This window comes from Chrysochloris asiatica, unplaced genomic scaffold (assembly GCF_000296735.1).
Source record: "Chrysochloris asiatica unplaced genomic scaffold, ChrAsi1.0 scaffold00192, whole genome shotgun sequence".
Lineage (NCBI taxonomy): Eukaryota > Metazoa > Chordata > Mammalia > Afrosoricida > Chrysochloridae > Chrysochloris > Chrysochloris asiatica.
The window spans coordinates 355,689-374,041 of NW_006408710.1; the positions used below are offsets into that span (position 1 = coordinate 355,689).

The following is an 18,353-nucleotide window of genomic DNA, read 5'->3' on the forward strand; positions in this document are numbered from 1 at the left end:
GCCATTGCAGGACTCTGTTTTACATTAGTGCTGGCCTGAGCCAGCATTGCTCAGTTGCAGCTGATCTATCCTTGGGAATGGGAGCAGTATATTTCCTGCCCTACACCCAACAATAGACATCTGTTGTTTTTTACTTGGTACAAGACTGATGGTTGGGGGAATGTAATTGCCCTTCCCTGTCTCAAGGAAAATGGAAATTGCTTCTTCTGTCACTTAAAACCAGTGTAATGAGAGAGCCAGTGGGCTCAGGCTCCCTCAGTGGCAGTGGACTTTTGCTTCAACCCTACCTCAAGATGCAGAAGCAGATCTCGTGTGGGGCTACCAGAGATCCTGCTCCTCCCCTGAGACTAACAACTGTTGTATTTATATTTATAAAAAAAAAAAAAAATCTGAGAAGTGGGTCAGTTTTGTGGCCTGTGAACTTCTGAGGGACCTCTCAGTCCCTTGCTCTTGTCCTGATCTTTGTTAAGAGTACCCAATAGGAACCTGGAAAAAATATGGATGGATGACCACAGATATCCTTTGTACTTGGGGCTCCCAGGGATTGTAAACAATTGTGCTGGAAACCTTTAAGGATTTGTTAACACTTCAGCTGTTTTCCTTTTATCGACTTTTATGGATGTGATGTCTTCTACACATACTCTGCCAAAGGAGTTCATGGATCTGTTCATAGGTTCCAGCTCTCCTTGGAGGCTTTTACCATCTGGAATTCAGTTCACTTGGCTGCCTTGTAATATCAGTTCTCCAAAGAGGTCAAGACAGTTTGTAATTTCATTTGGCAGCCATATGTAGGTTCTTCCTCTACTGATGCTGTTTGATTTTGCCTTAGCTAATGTGTTTCTGGTGGGAACAGGCCTCTGAACACCACAGCTTTGTCGCTAGTAAACAGCTTGCCCCATGAATGAAAAGAGGGCTTCAGGTGGGACACACACACACATCCACTCCGCATTACTATGAACGAATTCCTAACAATCATATGGTTCCATCTCTTGGCCACTTGCTCAGAAGTCAATTGGGTGTTTATTTGCATGAAATGTCTTACTAAGACCATAATATTTACTTTATTTTTGTCCTTTCCTTCTCAAACAGAGCAAAATGAGTAAGAGAGAGATAAGTGTGATTCAGCAAACTTGGGCCTTATTATGCAAGAATCTTCTTAAAAAACGGAGGATGAAAAGAGATTCTTTAATGGTATGATTCAATATCTACATCACTTCACGTTTACTGTAGGAAATGTAGTTTTTTTGGTTGGTATCCATGCTTTGAATGTCTTTCCCCAAATGAAGCACCTTTGTAATATTGAAAAAGATATTTCACAAGCAATGAATCAGTCTGAAGACGTTTCAGTTGACACCGTGCCATCAATTGAGGTCTAAAAACATGGAAACTCATTAGCAGTTGAGAATTCAATGTATGTGTTAAAAGCCAAAGATTTTACTTTTTACTACTGCATTCTCATAGATTCTAGGATTAAGGTACCAGTATCTTAAAGATCTGGTAAACAAGAACACTGTGAAACATTGTTTAATGGAACAAGTAACTGGAATTTTCTGTTTGGGATCTCTTTGACTTAAAAAAAAAAAAAAAAAAATACTGCCAAAAAAGGAGCTCCGATAGCCATAGTGGTTACAATTCAGGCTGCCAATCTCATGGTCTGCAGTTGGAAACTACCAGCAGTTCTGTGAGAAAAAGATGAGGCTTTCTGCTCCCGTAAAGATTTACAGCCTCGGAAACCCTGTACAGGGCCGCTATGGGTTGGAACTGACTCACCAACAACAAAATGGTGGAAATGTTGTCAATGTATTCATTTCCAAGAAGAAAATTAGCATTAGCTCTTAGAATCTCACCATCTAATAAAAATCCTGGTGAGAACTTGGTATCTTTTAATAATCAGGTAGACAGTGTTGCATAGCATTTTAACTGAACTGGAATTATGCTGTGTATGCATAATGAGTACTTTCGAAAGTATCATACATTTTGGAAATATTGAATGATTTGTTACTGGAAGGTTGCAAGAGACCAAGGCTGATAACTGATAACTAATCCAATATTTCTCAAGTCATCTACATTCAGTTGTGTTTCTAATTCCAGAATCCTAGCATGTGACCAATATATTTTTTAATAAGTGATCAGTTCCTTGGGACTGTCTCTTACAACATGCAAATTCAGCAGAATCAAACATGCATGAGTGGTTCACAGAGATAAAATAGCAACTAATCCATTGCAGCTTTATAATACTAATACTAATCCATTGCAGCTTTACTACTGTCTCTTCTAGTGTCAGGAGTGATCCACTGCAAGTGTTAGTACTGGTGCTAAGCATCAATAAATTTGCACTCTAATCAATAATTCCTTGAGGTTGCTAAGACCACTGACTTTTGTATTGTACATGTTTTAAAAGTTTAATAATGTGACATCCATTGGAATTAGAAAAATAGATGAAGAGAAGCAATCTATGTGTCAAAACTGATTATGGATACCTAATTTGAAGTTACAATTGTGTTTATCTTTTTCTCTTGGACTGTGTAGGAATGGTTGAACTCACTGATCCTACTACTTAGTTTGTACCTATTTCCTAATGCTCATCATGAGACTGATTTCTCTTCAATGCCCACTGTGGACCTAGGACGTGTAGATTCATTGCAAGATTCTGACTTTATTATTGCATACACACCGATCACCAATACAACCCAAGAGATCATGAATAAAGTAGCTTCAGCCCCTTTCTTGACAGGTGAGTTTTCTAGTAACCCAAAAAGAATTTCTAATGCCAAGATTTGGTTCATTTGGCCACGAATGCATGTATTTAATTTGCATTTCAGTTAATAAACCATGTTGACTGTCAACTTTTCTGTTTTATATGAAGTATTAATATACATTCTCTGTTGGAAGTAAGAGGCCATTATTCAACATCTCAACCAAAGCTGAATGCGTTGTTTTGGCAAGCATCAGATTACCATTTGGAGTATAAATCTCTCAACAAGGAAAACTTTGGAAAACATGAACTGCACAGATTGGAAGACACTGAACAGAAGGAGTGTTTAGGGGTTTTGCTGACCCGTAGCTGTGCAGGCATTATTGCTAGAGTGAGACTGCTGTTCTAAGGTTTACTGGTTATTACAAAGAGCACTCAGTTTTGTCTTTGCTTGAATTTGAGGATCAAATGATGGGAGAGCAGCCTCGATGTCCTCTGACTTCCCAAGGAGGAAGGAGAATGAAACATAACATCCAGCCAAGGCCGATTCCTAGAAGGGGGAGGTCAGACATGCCTCTATCCTCTTTCGTCCTTTACTAATTCTGACAGCAGCTATTCCTTCCACAGCACTTTCTACTTCTCTGCTGAGTTGGATCATTCATTACAATGACCACACAGAACTTATAGACCATACTCACAACTATGGGGTTTACTAGGGAAGTTAAGAGGGAGTAACCATCCAGGATCAGAAATGCCCAGGAGACAGCTCTTCTAGTCAGGTACACCTCTTCTCAGTGATGCCCACAGTCACCACTCTTGGTGGTCCTCAGCCTCTCAGTCATGTGGTCCCTTGGCCTCTGTCCTGCTCAGGCAGTATTATAAAGCTCCTTTAGCATTGCCAATAAATGTCAGAAGAACACTCCATTCTTCCATAAGCCTCAGCCTAAAGGCACTTGGCTAGCTCCCCCAATTAAGTGACTATAGGCAATCCGTTCTGCCAGCAAGCCTCCTGCCCAGTTTTCTCGCTCTGTGGGCCAGGAAACCCACTGCTCTGTCTTGTGCTCTTGGTTCTACCATCGCCACCCCTCTGATGTCACAGCCCTCTGTCTTCTGTATCAAGGAGGTTCACTGTGCAGGGATCTCAGGGTCCAAAGGATGCACTCCCCTCCTGGCTCTTCTTTCTAGATGGTAGTGAGAGCTCCCTGGTTCTGAAATAGTTCATTTTGTACCAGCAGGATGGCAAAATTGACCAATCCTGACATTACAGTTCCAAATTTTTCCAGTCACAATGGACCCTATTCACAATCACTCACAACTGAATCATATAATCCTATCAATATCCCCCCCCCAACCCCTACCACTTTCTCTTACCCAAACTCATCAGGCAAAAGAGGAAATAGACCCAATCTACATGGTCCACCTAATTGATTGGTGGGCTCTACAAAGACTATGGCTAGAAGAGTCATTAACAAGTAAATCATGGCACCACATTAACATATTTGGAGATTCTCGAAGAGTATTCTGTGTTTCCAAGTTTCATTCTTCAGAGTTTAGGTATTTATCAGTGAACATTTACGAAGAGAATTGTTACTGTCAAGATCGCTTCTGTAACTATTTCTTGGGACTACAGGAGAAGCAGCATTGGACAGAAGCAAGAAATCTAAATTTAGAGCCAGAGGACATTTGACCTAAAGTGGCTCTGTGACCCAATGGCTGTAGTACTTTGTACAGGTCACTTCTCTGAGTCTCATTATAATCATATTCCAAATAAAATGAACAAACTTCCTCATGAATATTTGGAGAGTGAAAGAATTTCTGATTAAGCTATCCTAAGGGAAAAGGGAAGACTTTGCCTCACTTAAAGGAGCAGAGTATTAAGGCGTACCTGGATCAAGGTAGGAGGTGCAAAGGGTTAATATACTCAGCAGTTAACTTAAAATTTGAAGGTTCAAGACTACACAAAGCCATCTCAGAAGAAACTCTTGATGATCTGTTGTTGTTGTTGCAAAGTGCCGTCGAGTCGGTTCCGACCCATAGCGACCCTGTACAGGGTTTCCGAGGCTGTAAATCTTTACGGGAGCAGAACGCCTCATCTTTCTCCCGCGGAGCAGCTGGTAGTTTCGAACTGCTGGCCTTAAGGTTCGCAGCCCGATTCGTAACCACTACGCAACAAAATCAGTCATTGAAAACTCTATAGAGTCTAGTTCTGCTTTGACACACATGGAGTGGCCATGACTCAAGGATATTTGGTGTTATTGTTATTAAGCATGATTGTTAAGCATGATTATAATGATGTTATTAAGCATGATTAATTCATTCCAACTCATAGTGATCCTTTGTGCAACAGAACAAAATACTGCTAGGACCTGTGTGTATGTAAAATGCTGTTCAGTCAGTTATAACCCATAGCAACCTTGTATAGGATTTCTGAGGAGTGACTGGTGAGCTTGAACCTCTGACCTGATGGGACAAAGTGACTGTGCAGTCCAGTGCATTAATCCACGGTGCCACACCAGGACTCCTGTTAGGACCTATAGCAGTCAAGAAATCAAATGACATATCATATTAAGCAAATCTACTGCACAATGCCTCTTTAAAGTGTTCAAGAACAAAGATGTCAGTTTGAGGACTAAATTGCACCTGACCCAAGCCATGGTATTTTCAATGCATGTGAACGTTGGACAGTGAGTATGGAAGACTGTAGAAGAACTGATGCATTTGAGCTGTAGTGTTGGAAGAAAATATTAAAAGTAACATGGACTGCTCTCTTGGCCTTAGCACCATCTTGTTAGACGACTCCGAGCCATGAGAGCCAAGTGGAGGAATAAGTGAATGCGCAGGCTGAAACACAAAAGAAGAAAGATGAGGCAGAGGTCCAAGTAAAGGGTAGCGTGTGCACCCACGGAAGCCACAGCAGCAGGAATGGAGAATGTCAGAGGCCGAGACACTGGTGCAAGTTGACTTATCTAGAACTTAAGACTCAGTGGCTGTAGAACTTCCATCGTCCTTCGACGAACGCTACGAACAGCTGAGACCCACCTTGCTGTACCAATTCAGTTCGTTTTGACCCTTTGTCCTGGACCTATGACATTCTGGACTAATTCTGTTCTGTTGTGGCTGAATGTAACATGTACAATAAATCATCTCCTCTGTCTTAGCTGAAGAAAAAAAAAAAGTAACATGGACTGCCAAAAGAACAAGCAGATCTGCGTTGGAAGAAGTACAACCACAATGCTCCTTAGAAGACAAGATGACCAGATTTTGTCTCTCATACTTAAGACATATTGTCAGGAGGGACCAGTCCTTGAAAAAAGGACATCATGCTTGGTAAAGTGGAGGGTCAGCAAAAAAGATAGAGACCCCCAATGAATTGAAATGGCACAGCGGCAGCAGCAGTGGGTTCAAGAATAGAAGTAATTGTGAGGATGGTCAGTACCGAGTGATGTTTTGTTCTGTTGTATATAGGATTGCTATGGACTTCTGTTGTGGTGCTGTAGTATCAGCACTGGACTGGGAACCATAAGATCAGCAGTTCAAATCCATCAGTTGCTTCTTGGCTATCCCGTACAGGGTCACTATGAGTTGGAACCAACTCAATGGCACCTAACAACAACAACATGAGTCAGAAATGACTCGACGGCACCTACCAACAACAGGACCTTCCAAGATTCACAATCATTGCTATGTTTGAGCCCAGTGTCGCAACCACTGTGTCAATTCTTCGCTTTTATCACTGACTTTCATCCTCACTTGTAAGGAGCATCTGACTGTACTTCTTCCAAGATGTATTTGCTCATTCTTCTAGCATTCCATCATATCTTCAATGTTCTTCATCAACACCCTAATTCAAATGCATTGATTCTTGCTTGCTGAAAGTGAAGAGGACTTGAAGCACTTACTAATGAAGATCAAAAACTATAGCCTTCAGTAGAATCCCAACTGAATAGTTTTCATCTTGTCTAGATGGGTCTGGTGAAAAGAGATGGTGATAAGATTCTTATGATTCAATAGTGAGTAATTGTTACCATGACTAATTGCGACTATTACAGCGGTAAAGGTAGAGGTTTTGTAATAAAAATGGGGGAGTAGTTAATCTTGCAGTCCAGGAACAGAGGACACTAGGACCATCAAGGGAGAAGAGCATGACCGGAATGTTAGACCCTATTCAGAGATGGAGACAGAGATGGGGACAGGGAGAGAGGGAGCAGCTGAGGACTCTAGACTCAGGGAAAGAGAAAGGCTGTGTGCTGGCAGCCAGGAAGCAGGCTTACAGACTGTGCCCTTTGCTTGTTTAAATGATTATATATTCCTGAGTGTTTCTGTGTGCATCCTCCCTCCAAAACAAAACCAGAGGGAATAGAAGTAAATACTGTTGAATGATGATGCATGGAGGAGATTGTAATCATTGCAATGAAATGATGGTGTAAAGCCGATGTTCTCCCATGTAAACTATCACTCAATTCACAATAAAAAGCCTTCAGTATGGATTACATTTCTGTATGGTACTGGTGGACACAGATACATCAACCAAGGAAGAACTATGTCCCCACCTCTCTGGTTTATGGTCCTGTGTGGTATGTTCACTTACAGGATGGCACACCCCAAGCAGAGGCCATCTTGAGCTGCAAAATCTTGCCTACAAACCCTGTAGCTACTTCTGATACATGATCAGACCTGACCTGAACTCTGCACTTGAGATCCATCTGCCAACCTATCTCGGACCTATTTACTGTCTCCCTTTATTTCACAGATGTTCTCCTGAGGGTCTCGGCATCATTTAATAGTGCTTCTCCATACCCTCATTCAAAGATGCATACAATGAGGATAAGAAATTTTCATTTAATGCTACTGTGTGCCAGATTGTTTTCAGAGATTTTATTTTGTAAAACAACCACCAAAACCATGCATGTTAGAGTGGCACTGTACTCTACAGGGTTTTCAGTGGCTAATTTTTTTCTAAGGTAATCACCAACCATTTCTTCCAAGGTGTCTCTGGATAGACTTGAACCTCTAACTTTTCAGTTAGCAGTTGAGCATGTAAACCATTGATCATCCAGGGAATCTTTTATTCTATAATAATAGATATAATTCTATAATAATAATACCTTACAGTATTCTGTACTCTGTATTAAAAACTACAATAGTAAGTTTATTATATTTATTTAATAAATAAGCAAATTAACTTGATCATGCTTACACAGCTTTAAATGATCAAGTCCAGAAAAAATTCAGTTCTGTCAAATTATGTGCTGCCCTCTCCTTTTATCTTCAAAATTCCCACCTCAATCCTTTTTTTTTTTTTTTTCCAGTCAGGTGTTGAATAGGTGAACAGTATTCAAGATATCTGATGGCAACCCAATGTGTGTAGAGTAGAATTACTCCGTAGATACATTATTTTGCTATCATTTTAGTTTTATTGCACTGTTAATTCTTCTGCAAGCAGCTCATTATTATGTTACGATATTTCCTGTGATTGAAATTCGCTCAATAATCATGCGCATCTAAGGACAAACTAGTCTCATGTATTCCTTCTGCTTGGTTCTAGACTGAATTTTAGAAATGCCTTTCCCCAACAGCTTAATCTGCATGATTTACTCAATACTTTTAAATTTTTCCATAGAGAACTCTAGTAAAAATGATTGAAAATGACATCCTGAATTTTAATAATATTCTTACAGTAATATTGTCTTCTTGCAATGGCAGGTGGAAAAGTCATAGGACTCTTAGATGAAGAAGATACTGAAGAAATAGAAGCAGTTTACTCTAATGAAATAGTAAAAGTCATCTTTACTAATACATTCTCATACCATTTGAAGTTCTTGTTCGGACACAGAATCCCAATTAGTAAGGAGCATGGGGAACATACAGGTAACTTCCCAGCTGTAAAATCCACAAATCTGTTTTCATTATAAGTCATGCATGGGGACACATGTTGTTGTTGCTAAGTACCGTCGAATCAGTTCTGACTTGTAGCAACCCTGTATAGAGTTTCCAAAGAGTGACTGGTGAGTTTGAACTGCTGACCTTGTGGTTCAAATCAGCCTTGTGTTCTAGTGCTGATCCTACAGTGCCACATCTTAGTATGGCAAAATAAATAACATCTCAGCCATCGTGCGGTCAAAATGATCTCTCCACACAAAATGTACACTTATGATGGGGTATATTAGCATATTTTAATGGTTGTTTAAAACAAAGTTGTATACGGATAGAATAAAACAAAATAAATGGAAACTCAATGGGGTTGAGTTGATTCTGACTCATGGTAACCTCTTGTGTTATGTTTTATGTTATGTTATGTTTTATGTTATGTGTTATGTTATGTTTTATGTTGTATTATGTTTTATGTTATATGTTATGTTATGTTATGTTATGTTATGTTATGTTATGTTATATAGCAGAACTGCTCCACCAGGTCTCCGTGGCTGCAGTCTTTACAAAGCAGATGACTAGAACTTTCTGAATCCATGCTACTGCTGGGTGGGTTAAAACCATCAACCTGTAGGCTAGTTGTTGTTGTTAGGTGCCATCAAGTCGGTTCTGACTCATAGTGACCCGGTATAGCATTTCCAAGGAGCAGCTGGTGGGTTTGAATTGCCAACTTTGAAGTTAGCAGCAGTCCAGTGCCTCTCTGACAATGCCACACCAGGATTCCAATAAGTTAGTAGATGAGCACAAACTGTTTCTGCCATCAGACATCCCTTTAAATGTTTGTTGTTGTTGTTAAATACCGTAGAGTTAGTTCTGACTCATAGTGACCATGTATAGGGTTTCCCAGGAGTGGCTGGTGGGTTTGAACTGTTCACCTTGTGGATCCTACAGCATCACACCAGGAGTCCCTTTAAATGTTTAAGTAAGGGGATTCCCAAGGACACAGCTGCCAGTCTCAATAATCAAGAGATTTGGGTGTTAATAGCTAATGCAAAGCCATTTGAACTACAAGGTCGGTGATTCAAGCTCACCAGCTGCCCCTTGGGAACCCTGTACAGGGTGGCTGTGAGTCGGAACCAACTCCCTGGCACATAACAACAATGTATGTGTGTGTGTGTGTATATGTATATATATATATATATATATATACATGACAGAGAGCGTCCTGGTGTGGAGCTGTAGGATACGCATTGGACCACAAGATCAGTTTGAAAGGAAAGGTTGGCAGTTCAAACCCACCAGCTGCTCCTCAGAAATATATATGATTTCCAGTTAAGGTCATGATGATGAGGAAAGCAACAAGATCATAGAGTTTACAGAGGGGGTTCCAACTGTTCTTGTGATGATTTAGCTTATATCATTTGTGGGTGTGAAATGCTTCAAAATGGTTTTTGAAATGTTTTGTTTAAATTTATGCAATATTCATTTGATTCTTGTACTCCATTTTAATACATGTTTTTAAAAAATCTCCTTAACACAGTTTAACATATAGTTTAATTCTAATAGAACGGTAGGTGGGGGGCGGAGTGTGTATTAATATGTAAGCCTCCTCCTTCAAAAAGCTTTCTGGTCAGTATGACTTAAGCAAAGTTGTCATGTTTTGAACTTCCTTTCGCCCATTATACTTGTGTTATAGCTAATCTTTGTCTGCTAGAAATAGCTCCCGTTGAGTTCAACAGTTCTCAATCCATATTAGACTGCTAACTTTCAAAAAAAAAAAAGCATTTTTAAAATATGGTCTTCACAATACAAAAATCATAAAGGAGAAACAGTTCAACAAAACCATATGTTAACAGAGAAGCACAGATTGTACAATAAAGCAATGTGTATTCAAGTTAATACAGTGCCGTGCCCTCCCCACACTGAGAATCATTATTATGATTTTTTTTGTTGTCATGGGCTTTGATTTTACATAAGAATGTTTAGAGTTTCGGTGCACTGCTTAGAATCCACTGTTTCAACAACCAGTACTGAGCTAGTCAATAATGATATATCATGCTTTCCTTCTTTTCCCAAAGCTCACTGTTACGAGGCCAATGGAAATCTTGATTGTGGAGTGTCTGATTTCTGGAGTAAAGGTTTTGTGGCTCTCCAAGCTTCCATTAATGCTGCTATTATCGAAGTAAGTGCAAAATATTCAATGGAAATTAATGATACTGTTGTGTGCCAGCAAATGTGTTCCATCTCATAATGACCCTTTATAGGGTTTCCAAGGAGTGACTGGTGAGTTTAAGCTGCTGACTTTGTGATTAGCAGTCCAGTGCTTATCCTACTGCACCATACCAGGACTCCATCAGGGATATTAGATGCATCTATTTGAGTTATGGTGTTGGACAAGAATATTGAAAGTACCATGGGCTGCCAAAAGAACCAATAGATCCATTTTGGAAGAAGTGCAGCCAGAGTGCTCCTTGGAGGCCAAGATGGCCAAACTTCGTCTCTCATACTTCGGACATATTGTCAGGAGGGACCAGTTGCGGGAGAAGGATATCATGTTTGGTAAGGTGGAGGGTCAGAGGAAAAGAGGAAGACCCCCAGTGAGATGGACTGGCAAAGTGACAGCATCGATGGACTCAAGCGTGGCAACAGTGATGAGGTTGGCCCAGAATTGGGCAGTGTTTCATTCTACTGGGCATAAAAGGTTGCTATGAGTTGATATCGACTCGATACCACTTAACAACAACAACACCAGATGAGACCAAGCAACTCTGGTAGCATAGTGGTTACGAGTCAGGCTTCTAACCTCAGGGTCAGCAGTTCAAAACTACCAGCTGCTCCGTGGGAGAAAGATGAGGCTTTCTGCTCCCATAAAGTTTTACAGCCTCGGAAACCCTGTACAGGGTCACTCCATGGCACACAGCCACCACCATCAAAAGAGACCAGTCCCTGGAGAAAGACATCATTCTTGGTAGAGTGGAGGGTCAGAGAAAAAGAGGAAGACAGGAAACAAGATGGATTGGCACAGTGCCAGTTGCAGTTGGCTCAGGTGTAACAATTGTGAGATTTAGTGCGGGTCCCGGCAGTATTTTATTTTGTTTTACGTAGGGTTGCTATGAGTCAGAACCAACTCAATAGCACCTAACAACAACATACATACAAATAGATGGAATCCTAGTATGTCACTGTATGATAGGTACTGGACTGGTAACTAGAAGGTTGGCAGTTCAAATCCATCAGCTGTTCTTTGGAAACCCTATATAGATTTGCTAGGAGTCCAAAACAACTCACTGGCATTTAGCAATAACATATAAACAGCGCCATGCTTTCATTTGCTCACTAATTTCTATGTAACAAATTTAACTAAACTCACAGTCTCTAGTTTCAGCTTCATCCATATTAAAGGTGGTGTTCTGATTTCAGTTCTTAAGTTTTTTGGAATTTACACAGAAAGAATAATTTGTGAGCAGCTGCTTTGGAGACCACAAAAAAACGAGTCAGAGAGAGAGAGATATGTTGCTCTTGTTTGAATAGGAAAAATAATTACAAACAAAAACAAACGTCAAGAAAACAACAACAATAAGAAAATGGAGCATGTCATCCAATAATGCACACATTTTATTTATCATTATCTTCCTTCAGATCACAACTAATCATTCAGTGATGGAAGAATTGATGTCAGCTACTGGGAAGATTATGAAGATATATCCCTTCATCAGTCAAGGCGGACTTCTAACAGATTTCTTTATTTTCTTTTGCATCATTTCTTTTTCCCCATTCACTTACTATGCCTCTCTCAATATTACTAGAGAGAGGAAAAAGATGAAAAGTTTTATGAAAATGATGGGTCTTCGAGATTCAGCGTTCTGGTGAGTGAAATTTGACATCGATAGAGAAATGGACCAACTCAGGAAACGGCTTCTTCACATGTTATTGTTGTTGTTAAGTGCCGTGGAGTCAATTCCGTCTCATAGCAACCCTCTCTAGGGTTTCCAAGGAGACGCTGATGAGCCTGAATTGCTGACCTTGTGGTTCAAACTGACTTTGCTGTCCAGCGCATTAACCCGCAGCACCACACCAGGACTCCTCTTCTAGATATGTTGTTGTTGCTAAGTGTCGTCAAGTCGGTTCCAACTCATAACAACCCTGTATAGGATTTCCGGGGAGCAGCTGGTGAGCTTGAACCTCCGACCTTGTGATTGAAACCAACCTTTCGGTCCAGTATTTTATCTCACAGTGCCACACCAGGACTTCTAAATCTAGAGCATCAGTATTAAAACCTAATGCTTTTTTAATGTTTTCCTTTTCCCTATGAATGAAGTCAGTTTCCTTTGATGTAATGCTGGCCAGGCCAAGACTAGATACTGCTATTCTCCTTGGAGGTTATTAACTGATTCATTCATGAGTAATTCACTAAAAAAGCCTGAATGTATTCATACCGTGTGCCAAAGGCTATATTAGGGACTAGACTAGAAAGGATGTGATCCCAGCATTTAGGGCTTCACTTGTTGTTAAGTGCTGTCTCATAGAGACCCTGTATAGCATTCCAAGGACTTGGTAGGTTTAACCCACTGACCTTGCAATTAGAAGTCCAGTGCTTATCCTATAACTCCACACCAGGACTTCCCTGGAATTGGGGAAAAGAGAAACTATGTACCACAACATTAACTAGGAAAACAAGAATAGGATACCTAGGAAGTCTAGAATGTCTTACAGGTACCAAGATAAAGGACAAGGAAGAATGGTGCATGGAGAAGCAGCAATATGACAGTTGAATAGACCATCAGGGTCAGGTCTAAGGTCACACCGAGCTGGTAGGTCAAAGTCATGACTTTCAATTTTGTCCTATAAAAATTGAGGAATCATCAGCAGTGTGCATTGATAGAGAGATGAAAATAGATTTGGGGGAAAAGAAGAGGGGACAGATTTACACATGAGGAAGAATTTCCCTTTCTCCTGAAATTCCCTTTTGCAGACAGCTACCATAAGAGTAGCGAAGGTATGAAATTCACTAAAGGGTTACCACATACGAGAACAAGGTCCAAAACAGACATTGCCTCATTGACTCTTCATTAGAGTATGCTTCTGTTTTCTAGAGAAATAAAGGCGCTTAGAGTAATTGCTGCTAACCACAAGGTCATCAGTTTAAACACACCAGCCGCTCCTCAGAAACCCTATACAGGGTCACTATAAGAACTGACTCGACCAATAGAGTAATAGCAGCGTAGTGGTTACGAATCGGGCTGCGAACCTTAAGGTCAGCGGTTCAAAACTACCAGCTGCTCCGCGGGAGAAAGATCAGGCTTTCTACTCCCATAAAGATTTACACCCTCGGAAACCCTGTACAGGGTCGCTATGGGTCGGAACCGACTCGATGGCACTTAACAACAACAACCCCGTTTTTCCAAGACCAGAGAGCTAGAATATTGCAGACTGGAATTCTATTTTCCCCTTGTGTTCACAGTAGTGTGTGTTTCTGGAATTGACTTGAGACCCATCATATATTTTGCCCAAAATATCTATGTTACATTTACATACTCTGGGACACTCCATAAATATTTGCAGAATGAAAGAGTAAATGCCTAATGGTAATATCCATTTCAGGTCCTGCTTTTCAGCTGAACAGGAACTACTAACAGAACCCTTTGTTTTCTCACTAGGTTATCCTGGGGTTTGCTCTATGCTGCTTATGTCTTCATTATGGCCCTTTTCATGGCGCTTATTATTAAATCGTCCCAATTTGTCATCTTGACTGGCTTTGTGGTGGTCTTAACCTTCTTTCTACTCTATGGATTGTCTTTGGTGAGTTGAAGAATGAAATCTCTCTTCATCCACCTTTCAGCCCAAAGGCACAAGTGTTGGTAATTGATCAGATGTTGCCCCACATACTCTTGTGTGCGTGTTCTATTTGTGTGAGAAGATCTGTTGATAGTACAATTTGCAGAACAAGCTATATTTTTGTGTATTAAATCTCTTATTGTTTATTTCTCAAAAAAATATAAACCAACTGGCTCTTGTTTCATTTTAGATAGCCTTGACTTTCTTAACGAGTGTCTTGGTAAAGAAACCTTTCCTAACCGGCCTGATTGTGTTCCTTCTCACTGTCCTTTGGGGCAGTGTGGGATTTGCAGCATTGTACAGACACCTCCCTGCATCCTTGGAGTGGACTTTAAGTATTTTTAGTCCCTTTGCCTTCACGCTTGGAATGGCTCAGGTGAGTATCGCTGTGATGATCTGTTTATGAAATTTCAAAAGCCTGTTTCCCCTCTATCCTCATTTCCAGCATCTCTACTGTGCTAAAGAGGCGCTGGTGAAGTTGCAAAGGTGAACTTTTAAAAGCTTTGAAAGTGTTCGTTATTGTTAAGTGCCGTTCAGTCGATTCCGACTCATTGCAGACCTGTGTAGGTGAACTTCCGATCTTGTGGTTTGCAGTTCAGTGATGAGCCTACAGCAAAATAAGTCATTCTTTCAGTAAAAAAAAGGGAGGGTGAACATACGAGTCTTTAGAGACGTCAAGTCTATATTTAATAGCCTAATTTTTCATAGGATATTAAATATAGACTTGATGTCCCAAATCTAACTACGCATTCTAGTTCATATTTTGACCCAGTGATTGAATAACACATGTGATTGTAAAAACTACAAAGTAAAATTCATTTCAATTAGAACATAAATCACCTTGAAAACACATTTATTGATTAGTAAATTGCATTTCTATTCTTAAATGTCTTGTTGCTTTCTCTGTTTGATTCGTGCATCGATTTCATCTTGTCTTTCCAACAATCATTGCTAATGTCAATCAGTAAATATCCACCATCAGGTTCCTCACATAAGAGCTGTTAATGATAAGATTTACTTTGGAAATGCATTTTTCAGAGAATGAATCCTCTATAGTGCAATTGTCTTCAAGAAGCATCACACCTTTGTCTCGTGTTTCATTTGATCAAAAATGTATCTAAGATCTTTTCCCACACTTCCCTACAACCTCCTAAGGCTTTCATTTCATTTGGGACATATCTTTAGTGTCTGATTCATGATGATCCCATGTATGTGAGAATAAAACTATACTCCATAGGATTTTCACTGGCTTCTTCTTAAAAAGTGGGTCCCAGACCTTTTGTTGGAACTACCCTGAGTGGAGTCCAACCACCCACCTTTCAGGTAACAGCCAAATGGCATTAACCTTTGCACTACTCATGGATGTGACCATGTTGTTAAGTGTGGTCGAGTCAGTTCTGGTTCATACCTGTATAGAGTTACCAAGGAGCAGCTGGTAGATTTGAACCACCAACCTTGTGGTCACCAATCCAATGCTGATCCTGCAGCAACATTTTACCATAGCAATGACCAACTCCTATTATAGCTGTTCATGTGTCTATGCCTTCCACTAGACATGGGAACTTTAAAACTCAGCAGTCTCCTTATTTGTCATAGTGTTCCTAGACCAAAACCAAAAGGCATTTCATTTCTAGGATACAACTAATTGCTTAAAATTCCTCATACACCTCACCCAAACTATTTTTCTATTTTCAGCTTCTACGTGAGGACTATGACTTGAATTCTAATGCATTTTCTGGTTCGGAGGACAGCTCAAATCTAATAATAGCAACACATTTCATGTTGGTGTTTGATATGTTCCTCTATCTGGCATTGATGATTTACTTTGAATACATTTTGCCAAGTAAGTAGTGATAAAACTTGAACATTATTTTATTTTTCCAAACAAATGTCTAGCACATGTGCTATTGACATTTTAAGAATCCCTTTATGCACCAATAGGAAGGAGAGAAGCACAACTCTCTCCTTTTTGCAATGTGTTGGGTTGGAACTAAAGCCAGGACTTGGCTAATAAAGTCACTTACTGTTATTTGAACTTCCCTTTACTCTAAGTGTTTGATGTGTTTTTCTTATAAATGATTCTTAGAAAACTAGTTCCTAAATGGAGCTGGCCTGATCCTCAATCATAAAATATGGAATATACTATTGCATAATTTTTTAGCTCTGTAGTTCAGAACCTCAATTGTACATCAAAACCACCTGGGGAATGGTAATGAAACGCCCAACCCAACCCAACCCCAGTAGAGATTCTGATTCAATTAATCTGTGGTGAGTTCAGCACATCAGAGTTTTTGTAAGTCTCACCAGAGTTTCCCCAGTAGGAAAGTCATTGGGTCATAAATGTTCATTTTTACTACCTTGTAACTTACAAGAATGTAAGTTCCACAAAAGCAGATGTTTATTTTTTATGGATATAATCCAGGCATGAGTCCTGGTGTGGCACTATAGGATAAGCGCTGGGTCTCACAGTTTGAACCTCGAGGTTTGTGGTTCAAGCCCACCAGTCACGCCTCGAAAACTTTATACAAGATTGCTTTGAGTTGGAACCAACTCGATGACACTTAACAACAGAACAACCACATCCTCCATCATGAAACATTAGGCATTTTCATATATATATTAACAAACCTTACATCACTATGTAGTTTATTTCAAGCCCTGCTGTGGTGCTGTTGGTTAATGCGCTGTACTTCAAAGTTGGTTTGAACTGCAAGCCCGGCGGTTCCAGCTCAGCAGCTGCTCCTTGGAAACCCTATACAGGGTCGCTATGGGTCAGAACCAACTCAACGGCACTTAACAACAACACTTTCCAGGAGTCATTTGGGATATTATGTTTGTCATTACCTTGTGTTAGCAGTGCATTCAGGTTTAGTGACAAAGACACTCACATCAGTGCTGTATTAAGCTCAGTCCCTACAAGTGGTAACTGAGGCAATAACTCACTGTCTCCTGCGCATGTAGATGAATACGGACATCGTCGTTCGCCCCTGTTTTTCCTGAAGTCCTCACCTTGTTCACAACAACAAAAAGCTGCTCACATGACCCTTGAAGATGAAGTAGACTCTAATCCTTCATCTAACGACTCTTTTGAACCAGTGTGCACAGAATTCCATGGGAAAGAAGCTATCAGGTAACAAGAGACCGGATTCTGGGAAGCTTATCATAAAGGTTTATCTTATCTTATTGTGCCTCACGTTAGTGTCCTGTGCAGGCTGATGATCTGTGGCAACCCTGTTCTCTAAGGGACCCTGGTGGTGCTGTGGGTTAGGTGGTGAGCTGCTAACTGGAAGGCCTGTGGTTCAAATCCACCAGCTGCTCCCCCAGAGAAAGTCGGGGCCATCTGCTCCCATAAAGCTTTACAGTCTTAGACCCTAGACAGTAACACCATGAGTTGGGGTCTGCTTGATGGCAGCAGGTCTGACTTGGGGTTTGGGGGAACCTGTTCAATGTTTACCTTTCATATTGATACTTGCTTTGCAACCTAAATTGGGCGTGACCTGCACCACAACAACTTAGAACACACTGATAGCTTTGTAAAAATTCCACCACCCCACTTCTCTTCTTTCCAGTACTTCACTCAACTAAAAGGGTTATGAAAAAAGGGCAAATGGTATTAAAACAGAGACACCAGTTACCATATTCTACTGAGATGACTCTGGGTAGAAATGTGCTCCATAGAAGTTTTTTTTTAGAAGTGACTAGGTCTTACTTGCAAAGAGCCTGTGGATGGAGACAAGTACTTATCGACTTGCGCCACTAAGAAACTCCTAAAACAGAGAGAGGAAAACCTAATTAAACAATCAATATGGATGCAGCCTGAACCATGTGATGGAAGTTGTAATAGATCATCATCTATTATGAAGATGTAATTTGGATTCAGTATATCTGGTAGCGTAGTGGTTACGAATCGGGCTGCGAACCTTAAGGTCAGCGGTTCAAAACTACCAGCTGTTCC

The 18,353-nt window shown here is 40.4% G+C and overlaps 1 protein-coding gene across 3 annotated transcripts in view; it reads left to right on the forward strand.

The window, feature by feature from the left end:
• The first annotated feature begins 1,095 nt into the window (after positions 1-1,095).
• Positions 1,096-18,353, forward strand: part of ABCA8 (ATP-binding cassette, sub-family A (ABC1), member 8) — a 67,161-nt gene continuing 49,903 nt past the window's right edge. For all 3 annotated transcript variants that reach the window (XM_006872290.1, XM_006872291.1, XM_006872292.1), the window contains exons 1-9: positions 1,096-1,191; positions 2,530-2,734; positions 8,399-8,563; positions 10,642-10,745; positions 12,203-12,429; positions 14,221-14,362; positions 14,589-14,774; positions 16,094-16,241; positions 17,360-17,528. In XM_006872290.1, coding sequence (XP_006872352.1) covers positions 1,096-1,191; positions 2,530-2,734; positions 8,399-8,563; positions 10,642-10,745; positions 12,203-12,429; positions 14,221-14,362; positions 14,589-14,774; positions 16,094-16,241; positions 17,360-17,528 — 1,442 coding nt within the window. The remainder of the gene's footprint in view (positions 1,192-2,529; positions 2,735-8,398; positions 8,564-10,641; positions 10,746-12,202; positions 12,430-14,220; positions 14,363-14,588; positions 14,775-16,093; positions 16,242-17,359; positions 17,529-18,353) is intronic.